Source organism: Lissotriton helveticus, chromosome 3_2 (assembly GCF_964261635.1).
Source record: "Lissotriton helveticus chromosome 3_2, aLisHel1.1, whole genome shotgun sequence".
Taxonomy (NCBI): Eukaryota; Metazoa; Chordata; class Amphibia; order Caudata; family Salamandridae; genus Lissotriton; species Lissotriton helveticus.
In genome coordinates, this window is record NC_136062.1 from 319,573,389 (window position 1) to 319,594,329 (window position 20,941).

At 46.3% G+C, this 20,941-nt stretch overlaps 1 protein-coding gene across 2 annotated transcripts in view; it reads left to right on the forward strand.

Annotated features, from left to right (window-relative positions):
- Nucleotides 1-20,941, forward strand: part of CCDC34 (coiled-coil domain containing 34) — a 367,776-nt gene that overhangs the window by 337,965 nt on the left and 8,870 nt on the right. For both annotated transcript variants that reach the window (XM_078684653.1, XM_078684655.1), the window contains exon 6: nt 13,984-14,125. In XM_078684653.1, the coding sequence (XP_078540779.1) occupies nt 13,984-14,125 (142 nt within the window). The remainder of the gene's footprint in view (nt 1-13,983; nt 14,126-20,941) is intronic.

Consider the following 20,941-nt stretch of genomic DNA (forward strand, 5'->3'; position numbering starts at 1 on the left):
CCTGGCCTTTTTTCCCTAAAATTATATGCGAAATATACTTACTGAAAATGACTTTCAGCCAGCCCACTTATTCTATTCGTCTCTTATTGTGGAATTCATATTTGTTTTCCTTGCACTGCAGCATATAGCATGGGGCAGTGGGTCAGCCCATTTCAGGGTGAGTTATGGCACTCTGTCTTGTCACAAGAAGCACATCCACTCATAGTAGTCCCCTTGAGTGCCAGGAACTACAATGTGAAATGTGTGCATTTTGAGACCCCAAAAATATTTTAACTTTCAACAAATGTTTTTTTTAGTTTTAGATTGATGAGAGCTAGCAGCTTCCCTGACACTGAAAGTTTCGGGACACCACGACAGAGCAAACTCCAAGACAACCAATGCAATATCTGTTGTATTATTTGCCAGTGCTTGTTAATGATTAGTGTAATGGCGCTTTAACATCAGTTTGGTAAAAATTGACTTGCTCCCATTGCAGCACTTTTTACATTTAAAGGACTGTTTTTTTTTTGTAGGTGGTAGTGATGCTTTGAGCGGCACAAGAAAGTGATGCCCAAGTGACCCTCGAGTAGTCGTCATTAGTGAACCACTTCCACCTCCTGCTGCCACAGCCTACATGTTTTGTGTAGCTTCTGACACAAAACGTGGGTCTAGCTGGAGGGCTTTAGCTTGCCTCTTCATGTTGGTAGCCTGAGATCTGTGGTGCATGCAAGCTGTTTGTTGACCTAGGATCACAGTGCAACAGGCATGCAAGCTGAAGGCCCTTGGCAAGAGATCACAAACTGCAATCGTGTCCTGTGCTCAGATTCCCCATGTAGACAGGGAGCGCAGCTGGAGGAGTTGGCAGATCAGTGTGGTTTGCTCCAGGAACTCTGTGGTCTTTGTCCATTATGCGACTCGGAATGGTTTGTGAAGTATACTTCTGGTGTGGGCAGCTAGGTGTAAGCAGCCAAGAGAATGCTTCAGTAGTCGGGCCGGATGCAGTTACCCAGCCAAGGTTCTCCGTTGCATAGAACGCTTCACCACCCATCGTTCTGGTTCTACCGTTGCACATGATTGTTTGCACCATACACTCCCTGAACTTACTTACATTATTCTGAATGAGAAGTTCAAAGTATTTGCCTCCCCATATTTTGTTGTAACAGTCGCCTCCCAATCCTTCATCAAGTATCTCCTCTAAAATGTGGATTTTGTGCTTTCTCGCTCACATGGGGTCCTGATAGTGTAGTGGAAGTATAGACTACGGATGTAGAGCAAGAAGGAGGGCTAGGTGGCGTGTCTCATTGGTGTGGGTGAAGCCAGATGGTTTGTTATGGTGCTCTGGCATGTGTATATAGTGGCAGTGAAAGGCTGAATTATCTCATGGCACTGGCTGGTTAACTTTGTTAGGCTCAGTGGAGTTAATCTTATCATGAGGGCTGTCGTGGGACAGAGATGTTCCTCTCTCTCCCTGTGGGGTGTATTGCTACAGGTACCCAACTCATGCACAGCGTCGTGCACAGCAAGGTTCTAGGGTTTGTGGTAAGTAGCATGACTGTGGCCATCTTTCAGAGAAATTAAACTTCTCCCGGGTAGCTCTTTCCTTTCTGTTACCAGCTCAATATTTCCCGCTATACTTGACCTTTTCCTTTTTCTGTTCTCTCCAATCTCATTCTATTTTCTACCATTGGCATATCTCAATAATTATTCCACTTCTCCATTCTCTCCATCATTGATTCCTTTAAGTTGCCAGTTTTCTTTCTCCGTTTGATTTTCGTTTCTGTTTTTCATTGGATTGCTGAACAGCTACCACCAGCCTGTTTCTTTGTGTTTGTTGGGATTTCCTAGTGTGAATGTGAGTCTAGCAACTAAAAGTTGTCATGTGACCGGTCTTGTGTTTTCCTGTGGGCGAATGCACTTCGCCTAATGTGAGTGTGCCTGTGTTTCCTATGTTGCTTACAGCAAAGGGACTCATTGCAAATAATAATTGAAGGTAGGTTTACTGGGTGACTTTTTGACCTGATCACTGGCTAAATGCCATGAAGAACTCAATATAGCAGACCCGTAGTTTTAATCTAATCGAATAACCCCAAAGGGATGCCGAATATTGTTCCTGAAAGCCCATGTTTTTAAAAAAAGCATACTTCGCTGTTAATTGAGTCTCATCTTTGACAAAGGCAACCAAAAACAAAATCTCTTAAATGTTATTTGGCCTGAAGAATTAACGTCTTATCAGATTCAAGCCACATATTTCATTTTTGGGACTTGAAAGGTGTGTGAGGTTTAATCGATCTGTGATGGCCTTTAATGCTTTCGTCGAAGCTTTCTTATGGTTTGGCTTGACCGCTCAGCTGTCCCCAGACAATGATGTGATACTCCTAATTAGGAGAGGGACTTTCGCTCCACCCATATGTAGAGAGCCCAGAGTACGTTTTGATTGGGTAGAGGTTGTGTGCTTCCTCAAAAAAATGCTTGCCCACCATGCAGCTGTGATCATTTTGTTTATTTATCCAGATCCCTGAGCTTGAACTTTCAGGGGCGTGTACAATACATTATAGCACTATTAAACGGCCTTAGATAACTAGATATATGTTGTTTGTTTTTCTCTGGCAGCAACACAGATGGGAGGAGAGCATTAACACCTTCGGTGCGGGGCTGTTTCCCCCTGCTGTGCTGGGGGGTGGGGGGGGGGGGCGCCCCGGTGCTCATGACAAGGTCAGCTCGTCATGAGCCACGGCGCTCCGGTGCTCATGACGAGCTGAGCTCGTCATGGCCACACCCGTTCCCATGGAACGCTCAGCACAGCAGGGGAATCAGCCCAGCGTGTGAGCGTACCACAGAATGGGCGCAGTCATATGAGCACCGGAGCGCCGTGGCTCATGACGAGCTGACCTCGTCATGAGCACCCAAGGGGTTAACTTATGCATGTGTTAAAGACAATAGGCTTTTAAGAATGGATTGTTATTACACTGTGTTAAAGCCTGTAGGTAGGTATTTCACAGATTACTCTAGTATGCAAATGTTTTGGTGTTGTGATCTCCCCAAACTAACTGTGAGGATAGAAGATGTGGGGTACAATAGTCCTTGTCTCTTAGGAGAGATAGTATTTTCCTTTTCCAAATATAATTTTGAATGCATTTTTACTTTCATTACTGTCGAATGATTGCCATGTTGAAAATTACACCCGGTACAATGGTCTTGAATTGGTTATGGTGACAAAATAATCATAAAGGTTATATGCCTGATTGTTGATGATGAAACGTTACGATAAAGGCACCAGGCCTGCTCTACAGACTGGAAAAGCAAATGTTAAAGCCAATAGGCATTTAAGGGTGGAATGTTATTTCTCTGAACTAAAGCCTGCAGATAGGTTTTGTTACATGGAGCCTCCAAGATTACTTTTGTAGGCAAGAGGGTTAGTGTTGGTTACCCCCCTATGTCAAACCACAAGTATTGCAATGTGAGAATCTTTGCTAAACACACTTAGGAGCTAGTATTTTGCTTTCCCAACTGTAATTTTGTAAACATTTGCAATTGTATGACTGTATGCCTAAAAGATTGCCTTGTGGGAAAGCTTACGCGCAGTACCCTCCGGAACTGGTTATGGTGACACGCCAATGTTAATAGCCATAGGCTTGATTGGTGTGTAGGTCAATGTTATCCTGATGCCGTAGGTCTAACCTGTTTATTTTGGAAAATTACCGCAAAGGCTGCAGGCCAGGCTTATTTATTGTGAAAAACATATGGCGAAGCCAATAGGCGTATACCAGTGGAATGCTATCACCTTATGTTACAGGCTGTGAATAAGTATTTGATTTCTTGTAATCTCACAGATTACCATAGTAGGCAAGGGGTTTTGTGTTGGTCACCCACTCTGACTAACACCGGAAGAAGAATTTCATTGAAGATTCTTGCTAGGCCCTATTGAGCGGGATTGCAATGTATATTGTTTGTCAACTTTAATTTTGTACATGTTTTTAGTTTTAAAAATGTATGCCTGGTAGTTGCCAGTGTATGGGCATGTCAGTAGGTTGTTGTATATATTATCCAGTATTATGGGTATCTTTCATAGATTCACATGCCTGAATCATTCCCCGTCGTCGGGGTGGGAGTCACCGGTATATAAAAACAGTAATGTCATAAAGACATATACATACTAATAGGCCAGAGGCCTCACATTAGTAACCTATCCACGTCCTTTTGTAAAAAGGACCAAACTTTGGCCAGGAGTCAATCAGCTACTACCACCTCTAGAACCTTCATGGAAGGAGCCCTAGTCCCTCAGATTTTCTACCGCACGTCGTGCTAAGGGAGTCTCCACTGAGCTCTGCTCAGTTTTCTGGTATTTTTGGATTATTTCCATATTTTTCTCTTCAAGATTATTCTTGTGAAGGAGTGCTAGAGCAGCTATGTCTACCACTCCTAAAAAAGGGCTCTTTAGACCCTGTGCCTCGTGTAGTAAGCTGAGACTGCACGTGGATGACAAACATGAAGACTGCCTCTACTGTCTCTATCCTGAACATTCTGCCAAGGATTGTAAGGTCTGCCGCACTTTCTCTGTCAAGACTTTAAAGGACAGAGAAGGTCGCCTGCTCCTGTGGCTTCAGAGACTAAAGGACAAGGATCAAACAGTCTTCTCAGGTGAGAGCGAGTGTTCCTTCAGGAGCTCACACTCCTCAGCCAAAAGGCCAAGACAGACATCTCCAGGTCCGTCTGATGTGCCACCTCAAAAGAAGACGCCAAAGTCTTCAGAGGGTCCTCCAAGGGAAATGACAGTTAAGACTTCTCTTCAGGAAACCACCTTTAAGAAGCCTGTGCTGGTGTCTTCTGCCTTGCCTGTGACAGCGTCGACAGTAACCATCTCTACGACGACAGCTTCAACCTTCACCACCTTGTCGACAACTACCTCAGCTTCGTCGTCGACGGGTAGGTCGATTTCCTCAATAATTCCTGTCAAAAAAGCATCGACGACGCTTCTGTCGACGATAGTTTCAGCGTCGACGAAGTCCAAATCATCGTCGTCGACGAAGATCCCATCGACGTCGACGAAGGTCCCATCGACGACGTCATCGTCGACGAAGCCATCGACGATGCCGTCGACGTTGACTCCAGCGTCGACGAAGCCATCGACGACGACATCGTCGACGAAGCCGTCGACGGCAGCACCAGCGTCGACGAAGAAGCCATCGTCGACGACGCTACCGTCGTCGACGCCGTCGTCGACGAAGACTACAGAGATGTCTGCTGTAGCTGACAGCATCCCACCACTGATGACCACCCCGTCGACGGGCCCGTCGACGGAGGAATCTCCTAAGCTGAAGTGTATTTATACGCACTTCAAGATGTCAACGCGTACGCTGACGCCAGAGACTACATCTCCTAGTAAGGTCCAGCCACTGCTGCCGGTCCACTTTCTGGAGACTGAGGATTCTGATGATGGGGCCTTGTTCCACACTGCAACAAGTCCTTCACAGCTCAATGTAAAGGTCCAAGAGATTTCGGACTATGAAGACCTTGGTCAGGCAGAAGTGCCATGCCAGGAGGAATATCAACCGCCTCCGCAGCCTATGGTGTGCCTCCCGGCCTCAATAGTCACGGACCTTCAATTCCTCATAACGGACTACAAGCAGCGGTTTCCGCCTACTCCGCCTCCTTCAGTGGTGCCTCAAACTCTTGTGACACCAGCTCCTCTTCCTCGCCCTAGACCGCCACCACTGGTCATTCGCCAGGGCCCTGTGACTTTGCCCCCTCTACCGTCTTCTGATGAAGAGGAGGAGGAAGCAGTAGGAGAAGACGAAGAAGGTCAACAGGAGGAAGGTGAAATACAGGATGACGAGTGGGACGAATATGTCATTGAACGTCCGGCTTCCCCAGACCAGGCTCAGGCGGATTCACCCCCAGAAGATATCGGGGGATTTCATAATGTCGTGGAGAGAGCAGCAGCGAGGTTCAAAATAGAGATGACCACGCAGCCTCAGGATTTCTTCCTATATGACTTCAAAGAGCCGTTCAAGAAGACGGTTCGGTCAATCCCTATTATCGATTACATCAAGGACCAAGGGATAAAGATAATGAAAAACCCCTCATTTTTGCAACCAGTGCCGATCAGGCTTGATAAAAAGTATAAGGCCCCAGATTCAGCTCTGGCATGCCTAACTGGCCATACCAAACCGGACTCCGTGATCACTCAAGCCACGCAGCGGAAATCCAACAACCCAGCTGCTACGCTGACGGCGCCTCCGGACAAGGAGGGCCGTAAACTGGATAACATCGGGAAGAGATTCTCGTCGATGTCGGCCCTTACGGTCAGGGCGGCAAACTCGCTAGCGCTTCTAGGGCGTTACAATCGCCAGATGTGGGCGGATGTTGCCCCATATCTAGGCACACTGCCAGAAGAGCAGAAAGAAGAGGTAAAGAAGATCCTCCTTGAGGGAGAGAGGTCCGCCTCGGAAATGATTGACGTGGCGATGGATATCGCATCAACAGGATTTCGGCAGCTAGCGGGGGCAGCGGTCCTTAGACGCCAAGAATGGCTTAAGTCTACCTCCTTCCGGCCTTTTGGTACAGTCCAAAATACTGGACATGCCGTTTAACGGAGACCTGCTCTTTGGGGAGCATATTGATGAAATGCTACAGGGTATCAAGAAAGATACGGAGACCGCAAAAGCATTGGGTACCCTCCAGTTCAGAAATACTTCCTTTCGGGGCTCCAGAGGAAGAGGCCAGCAGACAAGAGGTGGCTATCAGGGATACAAATCCTCCTGTTGGTATTGAGGCAATACAAGCCTCAATACCAACAGAGGCAGCAACAAGGCCAGTCCTCGTACAAGAAGTCTTCCTTTCGAGGGAGGGGAGGTAAGAAGGATACCAGAAGACAATGACTTCTTTCACCTACAGGTCTCCACTTCTTCTCCACATTACGTAGTTGGAGGAAAGATTTCCCACTTCCTACACAATTGGCAAAAAATAACGACGGATCGTTGGGTCCTGCAACTGGTTCGTTTCGGCCATACTTTGGAGTTCGTGGAAACTCCTCCTTCGAACCCCCCAGGTCCTGTGCAGCACAAGAATCTGCATCTCCTTCAAGCGGAACTTTCACTAATGCTCCAGAAAAGAGCCGTAAAAAGAGTTCCCAGAGGTCAGAGGGGGAAAGGATTCTATTCCTGATTCTTCCTAATACGGAAAAAGGAGAAGAAATGGAGACCTATATTGGATCTAAGAAACCTCAACGGATACCTCAAAAAACAATCGTTCCGTATGGTATCCATTCAGGAGGTGTTACAACTACTCAATTCCAAAGACTTCATGGTGTCCTTAGACCTCCAGGACGCCTATTTTCACATACTCATCCACAAAAGTCACTGCCAATACCTAAGGTTTGTAGTGGCGGGCAGACACTAACAATTCAGAGTGTTACCATTTGGCCTAAAGTCGGCACCACGTATCTTTACAAAATGCCTGTCTCCAGTGGCAGCGTACCTTCGACAGCTCCATCACCAGGTATTCCCTTACCTGGACGATTGGCTCATCAAGTCTCCTACTCTAGAAGGCGTAAGAAGATTTTCCAACGCTTGTCTTCAGCTCTTCGAGAGCCTGGGGCTTACGCTCAATCAGGAAAAGTCCGTTTTGCTGCCCTCTCAACGCCTCACTTTCCTGGGAGCAACTCTGGACACGTATCAGGAGAGGGCGTTCCCGTCAGAAGAGCGTCAGGTCAAACTGAGGTCTCTTGCAGCCCTCATTCAGGTCAAGAAGACCATCAAGGTGCGACTTTTCAAGTCGTTACTAGGAATGATGTCCTCCAATATCCTCCTAATACCACACTGCCGACTCCGTATGCGCCCCTTACAGGAGGAGTTATCCTCTCAGTGGATCCAGTGTATAGGATCCTTCGACGATCTGATCAGGATCACTCCGTTCATGGTGAAGGCCCTGCACTGGTGGCTTCAAACTAAAAACCTAAACCAGGGCCTTCCATTCTTACTTCCAATCTCCCCACACGTGATAACAACGGATGCATCATTGGAAGGATGGGGTGCCTTCCTGCAGGAACTTCAAATTCATGGTCAGTGGTCGCTGGCAGAAAAACAGCTCCACATCAACCTGCTCGAGCTAAGGGCAGTATACCTGGCACTTCGAGCATTCCTGCCTCGGATCTGGAACTCCCCAGTGCTTGTGAGGACGGAAAACACTACCACAATGCACTATTTAAACAAGCAAGGGGGAACTCGATCCATGACATTATCTCAAGAATCACAGCGAATTTGGGAGTGGCTACTCCAACACAACATTTCGCTGAGAGCGGAGTATGTCCCAGGAGCAGACAACACCCTGGCGGACTCACTAAGCAGGCAACGCTCCATTTGTCACGAGTGGGAGCTCGACCAACATGCTCTCGACACAGTGTTCTCCCGATGGGGCAGGCCTCAACTGGATCTATTTGCGACGAAGATCAACGCAAAATGCCAACATTATGCAAGTTGGTATCCCCAGAAAGGATCTCTCGGGGATGCATTTTCGATGGCATGGTGCAACGCCTTTGCTTACGCTTTTCCTCCATTTCCCCTGATCCCCAGGGTCATACGGAAAATGAAAGCGGAGCGTTGCACCCTGATCCTGATAGCCCCAGCGTGGCCGCGCCAACACTGGTTTACAGAACTACACATTCTGTCACTGGAGCCTCCGATTCCATTCAGGCCTTACCCGCATCTCCTCACTATGAACCAGGGGCAAGTCCAACATCCAGATCCGACATCTCTCAGATTATCGGCTTGGCTCCTGAATTCAGAGAGTTCCAGGACTTAGATATTCCTCAGGACTGCAGAGTTGTCTTAGCCCGGGCCCGGGCTGACAGTACCATCAAAACGTATTCCCTTAAGTGGAAAAGATTCTGTTTGTGGTGTAAAGCTAACAACCTGCACCCGTTCTCGTCATCTCCGGCTCAACTTTTGCCTTACCTGCTTCACCTGGCCAACTCGGGATTGGCCCATGCCTCAATCAAAGTCCACCTGGCAGCCATATCTAGGTTCAGGCACTCTTCGTCTGGAATTTCCCTATGGTCCAATAGACTGGTAAAGCAGTTTCTGAAAGGCTTATTCAGGACTTATCCTCCAATAAAACCTTTACCACCTACATGGCAACTCAATGTGGTCTTGGCTCAATTGATGAAACACCCCTTTGAGCCAATGCATAAAGCAGATCTCAAATACTTGTCATGGAAGACAGCTCTTTTGCTGGCTCTCACGTCGGCAAGAAGAGTGAGTGAACTGCAGGCGTTCTCCATTCAAGACCCGTTTCTTCAGTTCAAACAGGACAGGGTCATTCTACGAACTAACCCCAAATTCATACCAAAGGTTCCGTCTACTTTTCATCTAAACGAACCTATTGTCCTGAGATCCTTCTTCCCAAATCCATCTTCAGCAGCATAGAGATCTCTACATTCCTTAGATCTGAAAAGATGTCTAAAGTTCTCCATTCATAGAACGGAACAATTTCGCAAGTCCAACCAATTGTTTATTGCCTTCAGCAGGCCCAGGAAGGGCGTACCACTGTCAAAGCAGAGCATTTCAAGATGGATCTCTGCGGTCATTGCCTTCTGCCATCAGCAGGCGGGACATCCTCTGCCCTCCAAGGTTCGGGCTCATTCCACTAGAGCGGTTTCCACCTCCATGGCGCTCTTTTCTGGGGTGCCCATTGTCGACATTTGCAGAGCGGCCACATGGAAGACACCACATACGTTCACCAAGCACTACTGCTTGGATTCAGAACTTATGAAGAATGCTGCAGTGGGTCAGGCGGTGCTGCGTCAGCTATTTCATTAGAGGTGAGCCTTCTTCCTTTCATCCCACCTTTCCTATTACCTAATTGCACATTTCTTATCCTGCTTCTGTTTGCAGTTTATTGCTTTGCACTATTGATAAGTTGTTATCAAGTGTCTTACATGATATATTATGCGAAATGTGCTGCCTATTTCTTGCTACTCTGATTCAGGCATGTGAATCTATGAAAGATACCCATAATACTGGATAAGAAATGTGTTACTTACCTGTAACTGCAGTTATCCAGTTAAGGTATCTTTCATAGATTCACATGCAACCCACCCACCTCCCCTGGAAGGGCTCACCTTAGTTCTCTCAGTAGGTACTACTTAGCACTGTGCTTACGAAAATCTGAGGGACTAGGGCTCCTTCCAGGAAGGTTCTAGAGGGTGGTAGTAGCTGATTGGCTCCTGGCCAAAGTTTGGTCCTTTTTACAAAAGGACGTGGATAGGTTACTAATGTGAGGCCTCTGGCCTATTAGTGTGTATATGTCTTTATGACATTACTGTTTTTATATACCGGTGACTCCCACCCCGACGACGGGGAATGATTCAGGCATGTGAATCTATGAAAGATACCAATACTGGATAACTGCAGTTACAGGTAAGTAACGCATTTCGTGTCAAGCCATTGGCAAGAGGCTTTATTAGTTCACTGGGAAAAGCAATGGCAGATTCCTTAGATGTGTTCTTTTTACAATAAAAAGCCATGAAAAAGCAAGTAGGCCTTACTTAATTATTATGAAAAGCATTGTGTTAAATGCAATAGGCTTTTAAAGGTGTATTCTTATTACATTATGCTGACCTTATAGACAGGAATTGTTACATGGAATCACACAGATTACTATAATAGGCTAGGATTTTGGTGACCCTCCTGAACAAACCATGGAAATAGACGAATTGCACTTTGTTAATTCGTATTGGGCTCTATAAGTAGGTATTTTATATTTTTGCCAACTGTATTTTGTACATATTTGTAATTATATTATGGTATACCTGATTGTTGCTTTGTGGGTAGGCTTATGGCTCAACTCAGTAAGTCTGAGTTGGTTATGGTGACCGGCCAGCTATTGTTTTTAGTGAAATGTTAAGATAAAGGCAGTAGACCTCACATCTTGATTGTGAAAAACATAGGTTAAAATCAATAGCCATTTAGGGGTAGATTAACATTTCTCTGTAATAAAGCCTACAGGTAGGTATTTTGTTACATGAAATGTCACAGATTACTTTTGTAGGGAATACCATTGGTGTTGGTTACTACCTCTGACAGATTTTGGAGGGAGAATATTTGCACTGTCATAATTCTTGATGGAAACTTTTTTTAGCTGTCTGCCAGGATACTATAATAAAGAAATAATTAAATAATCGATGCATTTATATATGTAAACAAATATATATCCATATAGAAACATAGATGGTCTTTCGGTAAGTTATATTGCGCCATTGGTCTGCCTGCGTGTCATTTATACTTTGCTTCAATGCATGACAGCCAATTGCATAGGTTAATAGTTCAATCCGCATCAGTGATTGCCTCTCTTGCCAAGTGAATGACAGTATTTTCAGATCACATGTGTACATCCACTTGAAAATGAATGCGCTTCAGTTTAAAAGCTGATTGCCCAGTCCTTTAGTTCAGAATGTTGAATCATTTATAGTTCCCTTTTTTTCTTTGCTTCTCCTTTATGCTATTGTTTCTTAAATGGATACTACAGCTTTCTAGGCAGTGCTGATGGGTTGGTTGTGTGCTGCCTATTTTATCTGCAGTGCACCACATCACCACTTGCTCTAAACCAGTAGACCATTGGGTAATGGGTTTTTCCATAGTGTATCAATGTTTTACCATTCAAAGATTACCAACTCGTTGTTTCTAATTGTGGCAACCACTCTTCAGACTTATAACACAATGATCGACTATTTACTGTACCTTTACAGGACAGACACTTACTGCTATGTTTCGTTTTGTTATTATAAGCATATGTCCTCCTTGTATAGTTTGCAGCATGTTTTCTTTTTACTACTTGTTATCTTTTATGCTGCATATGATGTTGATTTTGTGTTCTTTATTGTGATTGTGTTAGAGTGAATGCAAGAATGAGTCAGTGAATTGATGAATGGGTGCATGAGTGATAGTGTGTGTATGAAGATCTGCTGATGCCTAAACCCATCAATGACACAAAAGGCACTTTCATTCATAAGCCTGTCCAATTGGCATTTACAAGACTTATTAACAATTGCTTCTGCCACTATACCTGACCTTAGATCACTGGAAACAATCAATTTTTTAGCGCTTTCTTAAAAGAAGCCTATTCGACAGTAATCTCATGGTCATGGGCAGCTGGTTCCACTGTTTGACTGCACAGTGTGATAGGCTCCTACCTCCCCATCTGACTCTATGAATTTTGGAGATACAGATGACACCCACGTCTGAAGGATCTGAGGATTCTGGTGGGGGTGTACCAGGAGAAACATTTCCGGAAATCAGCTGCCCCTCCACCATATAATGCCGTATGGACCAATCATAAGGCTTTAAAATCCATCCTTTGCTGAATCGGAAGCCAATGTAAGCAGAAGTAGAGTGGCTCCTAGGAATATTTAGCAATAAACGAACAGCAGCATTTTGTATTGATTGTAGTTTTGCCCTCTCCGCATTATCAATGCCTATGAAAAGTACATTGCAATAATCTAACCGCGAGAGGATGAGGGCCACTACCACTGATTTCCTCAATTCCTGGGGGATGAAAGGAAAGATCTTCCTAAGAAGCTTAAGTAAAAAAGAAGCAGGAAGAGGTTACGCTGTTGATCTGGGCCGCAAAATTAAGCTGGTCATCAAAAATGACCCCCATGTTCTTGACTTTGTTGGACGGAATGGGACAGATTGCAGAGGTGGGGACTGTATGCGTTTTTCCAGGTTGTGAATTAGTTTCCTACACTAGTTCTTGTAGTCGGAGCAAGTGTGGGAGGAGCTAGGGCAGAACCCATGCATTTTACATTAATTGTTCCTGATTGACAAGGTCTACACAGTGCGCTGAGGAGCTGCAGAGGAGAAACCTGAACTGGACCCATCTAGTAACATCAGAAAATCAGCATATTTACCCCAGAGGGGCAGGGAAGCGATCACCAGGCGTGCTCTAGAAACAAGTTGCTATGATAAAATGCCTTTTTGGAGGTGGACCCGTAGGGACAAGTGAGCGACCCACAGACATGCATTGGTTTCAGGCATACTTTCACATGCACATCTACCTGGTCCCTTCCTTCAGCCAAAAGGCTTATTTCTGCCAGCCATTATCTTTGATTCAGTCCTGGTAGAACCAGTGCTCTACCCTCCTGCATTGTGCTCCTCCCGGAAACGCTCCCAAGACACCTGTTTCCTTAATTGGTATTCGATTTGCCTTAATCTTGCTGTCCCTGTGCCCAGTCCTCATTAGTACTCGATGCTGACCTGTGGTCGTGGTATGTCAATGACTGTAATCACTGCTGCTCACATGACTGAGGGAGCAGGCATAGAAGGCCCAGGCACACAGAGGCCCATGCGCACGCGGGAGGCTCCCAGGGCAGCTTATTACAGCCACAGGTTTCCAAACTCCATTTCTGGCTGGCCTAGTTTACCGCAGGCTCCCAACCCAACTGTGAAAGAGGGCGAGCGAGAGAACCTCAGTCATCATGGAAGTAGTTGTTCACTTTCTGCCTGTAGACTGAAGCAGATTTATAGGGAAATGTGGCAGATGTTATGTGGTAATTCAGTCAAGAGGAAACCCTGGGCAGGGGCCAGGCTAGACCAGAAAATATGCTTTTATAATGTGTACAGCTTTAAATATTTATGCGTGTTTACATTTTTTATATGTCTGTGGTGTGTCGGGGTCACGTCTAGCTGTTGCAGGGTGCATCTGAATGTTTCAGACTGAAGTGACAGGCTGTTTTTAGACGTGCAAGCTGATGGAAAGCAGGCTCCCGTCGCCTGTTTGCAATCCATTAGTGAATACACAATGTGCTAAGGTGTCTCCTGCAGGCCACTCAATGACATTTAAAGAGGCTGCCATTCAGTGATGAATGTGCGCGTGCCTACTTTTCACGAGTGAAATACTGATGGAGTGCCAGTGCTCTGACAAACGTCTTAAAGTCGGATTGTACATTTATTTCTGAAATGTGCGGCTGGTTGTGACAGCAAACTGACTTGTCCACTTACAATTATTTAGGAAGAAGAGGAGAAACGGCTAGCAGAGCTTAATCAGAAAAAAGAGAAATCCAAGCTGACGTTTGAGGAGTGGCTGGAGAACGCCAAAAGTAAGCCCCGACCAGTTTTAAATAGCTACGGCTACGCAAATGGAAAGCTTACAGGTCAGTACTGACAGCGTGCGTGAGTTTTCTTTTCGTCATGTGTCTGGTGGGTTATGCACGCAGCACGCACACTGTGTCGACTGTATGCACGTGTTCATTGTCGCTATCAAATGGTGGCTTGAATATTGAAAAGGTTTGCCGTGATACAATAAATAACCCCGCACCAGCGACAGTCCCAGCTGATCACCGTGGTTTAAAGAGGTAAGTTCGTTTACGAGGCACGACTAAAATGACTGGACGTCTGTCTGCACGCGTTTTTCCAGGCCCATTCTTGCCTACTATTTTTGTATGCTACAAAATGGTGCCCATAAGAAAGACATTTGTGCAGCTGAGCTAGGACTGTCGTGCGAAAAGTAGGACAAACACTCATTGTACCGTTTATATACTTGTCAAGTGTAGAATTATTACAGGAACTGTCAACCGGTACCACACTTCTGTACCCTTCTTTCGCAGTATTGTGCACTGGGAACCCTCCTTGTCCCGTGCTCCGAGAGAGTAGACTGCTCGGCCCCCCAATACACAACAACTTGGCACCTTTACAGCTTACTCATCCTTACAGCCACGCAGTGATCTTGCGCTGTCTCTAGTGGGCCTTCCTAGACCCCACCCCGCCCTCCTTAATAAGTAAGCTAGCCAACTGTTCCTTTATGGAAAGTCAGGCCCGATGTCCTCGTGGCTTCCCTTTCTGTATTGTGCCCTCAGACTGCTTTCTTAGTTCTGTTTAGTGGGAAATCTTAGTAAATAATTGCCATAATTTTTAAGGCATTTATTGTCTGCCAACATTTACTTCAGATTAACGGGTGGGCAATTCTGTCCCAGCAAGTCTCTGGCCAAGTTCCCTGTTGGCCATGTAAATGTATGTGTTTTGTAAAGCGCACTGCTGCCCTGAGGCGTCGTGGCGCTGTAGACCGCTGGGGAACCCGTCCTGACTATCCCTGTGAGATGGTCCCTACTGGGTATCTCCAAGGTGAAACCAGGCATCCCCGGCGAATGTGGGGGGCCAATGTAGAGATGAGATGAGATGATATAGGCAGGGGAACCCAATAAACCCTTGTAGGCTTGGGCACTAAATATTTGAGGTCAAAGTATGCTACAAGGGACTTATTTTAAAATAAAATAAATCTTAGTTGTGAGTCGTACATATGTAACACACTCAAGTGTATCCACAAGATATCACACTTCGTATTAAACTGGAATTAATCAAGGGAAGGAGGAGAGAACACACGGAGGAAGTGAATAGTATTCAGAAGAAATTTTATATTTAGTGATGAAACAACAAATGTACATCTGGGGAGACGAATACAAAGAAATCAATTAAAGCAACAGCTATGAACAGAGGTGTAAGTAACATCTACTCATCAGTTCACAACTAAAACATCAACTCCTGGTAGTTAAGACAGACAACCAAATTAATTAATAGACATTGGTCGTCTGTTGGTGACAGCGCAACGTTTTCTGGAGATGATGGAGGTGTCGACGTTTCGGTCTAATAGGCAGTCGTCATGAAGACCATCATCAGGACTGAATATTTCATTGCTGAAAAAACTCCCTGAAATTTCCAAGAAGGTTTGCTTCTAAATTCGATGAAGCAAAAGATGTGGGGCAGAGGATCCAACAGATTGGTTCAAATCTTCAATCTGGTATATAGAGGCCCCCTTTGATGAACAGTTCTTGGACAGCTGGTGGCTGAACATACAGCGTAACTCTGAAATTTTCAATCTAGCAGGTTGCGTAACCGAGAGAGCAGCGTCTTACGTCGGCATGCCAGGCCTCTGCCCCACATCTTTTGCTTCATCGAATTTAGAAACAAACCTTCTTGGAAATTTCAGGGAGTTTTTTCAGCAATGAAATATTCAGTCCTGATGATGGTCTTCATGACGACTGCCTATTAGACCGAAACGTCGACACCTCCATCATCTCCAGAAAACATTGCTCTGTCACCAACAGACGACCATTGTCTATTAATTTATTTGGTTCTCTGTCTTAACTACCAGGAGTTGATGTTTTAGTTGTGAACTGATGAGTAGATGTTACTTACACCTCTGTTCATAGCTGTTGCTTTAATTGATTTCTTTGTATTCGTCTCCCCAGATGTACATTTGTTGTTTCATCACTAAATATAAAATTTCTTCTGAATACTATTCACTTCCTCCGTGTGTTCTCTCCTCCTTCCCTTGATTAATTCCAGTTTAATACGAAGTGTGATATCTTGTGGATACACTTGAGTGTGTTACATATGTACGACTCACAACTAAGATTTATTTTAAAATAAGTCCCTTGTAGCATACTTTGACCTCAAATAAATGTTGTAGAGATGAGGCAAGCTGATGCCCAGAGTGTGATCCCTGGTTAGAGTAGGCACCGAGGCGAGAAGTATTGAGTCCGCTGACCCTGGTCCACGACCCTGCCGCATCGGGAATTGAACCCTGGTCCCGGGCCGTTCTCTGCTTCCGGGTCTGCTGCCTCTAACCAGTGAGCCACACCACTCCATCAGAGGAACTTTCATTTTACTAATGAACGCGGCACTTCATGTATGCACTTCAGAAAGTTGCATACTAATGTAAGCAGCCTGAATATAATTTGAAACCACTAATGCCTATAACTGTTAATTTGGCCCTGCATCAGTGGTACGTCTTGCTAAACTATCATTGTTTTTCTTGCTCTAATTGTTTTGTTCTTGCTATGCTTTTCTGTTGGCTACTACTAACCTCAGGCGCCAGACGGAATATTTAAAACGGCATTGCTGCTCTTTGCGGTCCCGTATTGACTTTGTTCTGTCCCAGAAGTGACAAAAAAGAGGTGTATATAAGCGCCACTTCTGTTTGCCAACATCTGTACCTTTCATTCTGCGCTTCATATGTGGATCTGGTGCTTACAGTAGTAGCGGCTGGCAGGGAATGGGTGTGGCGGGGCAGGGTGGTCAAAACTACCCCACATTTTCACCGCCCGCCATCTCTCCTCAGCTTCGGTCCCTTCTCATGGCCGCCTTCTCCTCCGCTACGGTCCCAGAAGCGCAAAGGTTACCTTAAGCAAATCACGGTGCTGCAATGCACTGTTGGAATTGGCCTGAGCGCTGTGGTTCCCCACCAGGCTGTGTATGACAGCCTGGAGGGGAACATGCAGAGTGCACATGACTGTTTGGCCGGCCCAAGACGGCCGGACAAACCGCCATGTTCACTTAGAGTATGCCCACCACTCCTCCCCCTGTGACCTCAGTCCCACCCTAACCTAGCCCTGTAGCGAAAAATAAAATGATAATAAGGTTATTATAATTTTTTTTGTCTGCTCTGAGAGCAGTGGGGCGACACTCCTCCGTCTTAGCGGAGCCACCGCCCCTGGCATACAATCACTTTTTCCTCGTTGGTTGACTAATTTTATTCTGTACAATTTGTCATAACCAGTGTGCAAGGGAACACATCCCCTTAAAAAGTTAAAGGTGTAAGCCTTCTCGGGACAGTTGCAAGCAAATGTCTGTGACAGACCTACTTTAGGTATGTGTCTGGGGTTTTGGTTTGGGGCACTTCTCCAAATCATGTGAAGAGTATGCCCTCATGAATCTAAAAGCTATCCGGGATTGTGAAGTCAAGCTAAACATCTCCGAACAGCATAAGAAATCACACAACTCCTGCTCCCCTAAAGTTCAGGGTTAAGACCTGCTCTCGTTCCCAGGCCATTCTTGCGACAAATCCTTGTTGCAGTCCAACTCTGCCAATAGAACACAATAAAAGCGTAAGCACAAGAAGGCTAAGCCGGAATTCATCCCAGCCCTCCAACTCTCTGCCAGAGAAGTCACGGAGACGTCAGGGTGTCTTTTGGTTTCACTCCCAGTCCCCCACCAATGCATCTTGAGTTTCCTTGTCCAGATTAAGGCTTTAAAAGGCCATGTTGTGCATTTAGGGCACTCTTCTAACTCCCTGTGTTGTGCCTTTGAGTCCCAAGGATCCATGGAGGCCTCGAGTCTAGTTATAACCACCTTATATATCCTCTGTCTGTGCCACCTGAATCAGTTGCGGTTTCCACATTCACTTAGGTGCTGACTTCCTTTCTTGCACCAAAATCCACACCTGTCCCTTCTGGAGCCAGAGGAGGATCCTGTACTTGCAATCGTAACCAACTGTATATTAAACTAATTTCTGCCTCACCAGAGGAAGTGTCCAAAATCCACCGCCTCTCACCTGGTCCTGAACATTCTGATTCAGATGTCCAGACCACGGAGCTGCCATCCAGCATTCTAACAACTTTTCACTTCTGACTCTGACCAAAGTCTACTTGCCTTTGTATATAATGACTGAGTTGATTGAGATGACGTACCCCTACAATATGATGACGACAACCTTTACATGGACGTATAGGAGGCCAGTGGGTTGGAAACAACTCATACTGTTTCTCTTAGAGAAAACACCCATCACCAGCTGCAACTTCAACTCGTGCATGTCCGAAGTGGCCACCTGCATGAAGTGAAACCGAGTCAAGCTGAACATGCACAAGACTGAAGTGATGATCTTCAATGTAACCGTGTAACGCGTAACCACCTTCATCGAAGAGAACCCCTTCCTAGATGACTCCCAGTCTGGATTCCGCCGCAACCACAGCACCGAGACCGCCCTCCTCGCCCCACTGATGACATCCACATGCTAATTGACCAGAAACACACTGCGGCTCTTATCCTTCTAGACCTCTCCGCAGCCTTCTACACCGTCTCACTTTGCATGCTCACAGCCAGACATCTTGACGCGGGCATACAAGGAGCCGCCCTCGACTGGATCCAATTCTTTCTTCCAGCAGAACCCAGAGGATCAGACTCCCTCCCTTCCTCTCTGAACCCACTGATATCAACTGCGGAGTTCCCCATGGATCATCGCTCATCCCCATGCCATCAACATCTAAATGGCCGCCCTACCCACCATCGTCAGACAGCATGGGCTCAGCATAGTATCCTACGCCGACGACACCCACCTCATCCTCTCACTCACGAAGAATCTCGAAGACACCAGATTCTGCTTCCAGAAAGGAATGAAGGACGTCGCAGCCTGGATGAAAGACAGCTGCTTGAGGCTCAACTCAGAGAAAACCGAGGTCCGCATCCTCGGACCCTGCACCTCTGCCTTGGACAACACCTGGTGACCCTCCACCCTCGGGAGTCTACCCACCCCTGCAGACCACGCACGAAACCTCGGCATCATCCTTGACTCCTCCCTCTCCATGAACCACCAGATCAACGCTGTCGCTTTCACCAGTTTCAACTGCCTGCGCATCCTCCGCAAGACCTTCAAATGGCCTCTCCTCTGATTGCAGAAGGACCATCACCCACACGCTCATAACCAGCAGACTGGACTATGGCAACTCTCTCTACGCCAGAATCAACAGAACTCTTCTACACCAACTCCAAACCATCCAGAACACCGCAGCCAGACTCGTCCTCGGGACACCGCGTCACGAACACATGACCCAACATCTACGAGACCTCCACTGTCTCCCCGTCGAGGAGAGGGTTGTGAGAAGTTAGCCTGGCATTTGATGTCCACTATTCTAGTGGGCACCTTGCACCAGTCTAATCGACCCTTATTGATGGTGGTTGTAAAGTCAACCTTATAGACAAGCTATCCTAGTGGTAACATGGACCAGCAGTCGTAGGCTAAGACTTCAGAGAGCATGTGAAGCAAGCTGTTTTACCAATTATAATCCCTTGAATACCAAATGAAAGGACACCACACAAGGTATATATCAAATATATATGTATTTATTTCTAACACAACCCCTCTGCACTCTTTATGAGGTCAGAGGTAAAAGTACATCAAAAGTTACTCAATTAGCATACGATAAGTTGCACATATTCGGTTATGCCCTAGGGGCCTCGTGAACCATATACTAAGAAAGTGGTATAAGAACCACGTGAGAGTTAGACAGCAGGCCTAGGACCTGTAGAATCGCTGGGACTACACTAAACAACCAAAGGTTAGGAAGTAGGAGGCCCACGGGAGCCGCGTGCAGTGTAGTGCAGCATAATGGGAAACGAAGAAGTTACAAAGTTACTGTTTAAGGACTCTTCCGGATGGACTAGGATGGAACCCTTTTAAACTAGGACACTTCGAGAGTCAAGACCCACGGGAGCACCGGAGTACTCGTGTTACCTCACCCAGGGAAACCGGGTGCATAGGTATCTTTTCGTGTTGGGTTTCGTCGTCGTTTTCCATGGAGATCTGCAAAAAAGTGCTGCAGGCGACCAGAGGAAAAGTGTCCGGTTGGATCCACGGGTGGATTGGTGATGTGAAGAACCTGAAAGCAGAGAGGACAGAGTCTGGGTCACTAGCCAGTGACCAGGAAGGAACCAGGCGATGTTGCGTGCTTGAAGGTGAAGAAGGTGAGTTTGTCTCTTCAGCCACGAGGTCCAGGAGGCATCAACGATGACCAGGCGCTGGATTCGAGCTGTCCCACGAAGGATCTAGTTGACTGCGGTGTTGGTATCCGGGTTGGACCCAACATGCCTTGGCAAATGCAACCCACGCAGGATGTCAAGATTGGCTCTGCTGCAGACCAGCAAGGTCAGTGGCGCTTTTCCTTTGAAGAGAAGCTGGAGCAAGCCTGGAGAAACCAGGAAAGCAGTTTAGTTCAAAAGAAAAGTCTTCAGGGGGCTCACTAGCCAACGAGCTAGCAACCGGTAAGAGGCGTTGAGCTGAAATGCAAGAGCAGCCCCCACGTGGCACTCATGGAGGGTAGAGGGCTGAGCTTCGGTGCAAATGATGCTCGGGTCTGGGGTTTCTCGTACCCCAATGCACAACTGCAAGGGTACCTCGGTAGTCGAGCAGTTAGCAAAAT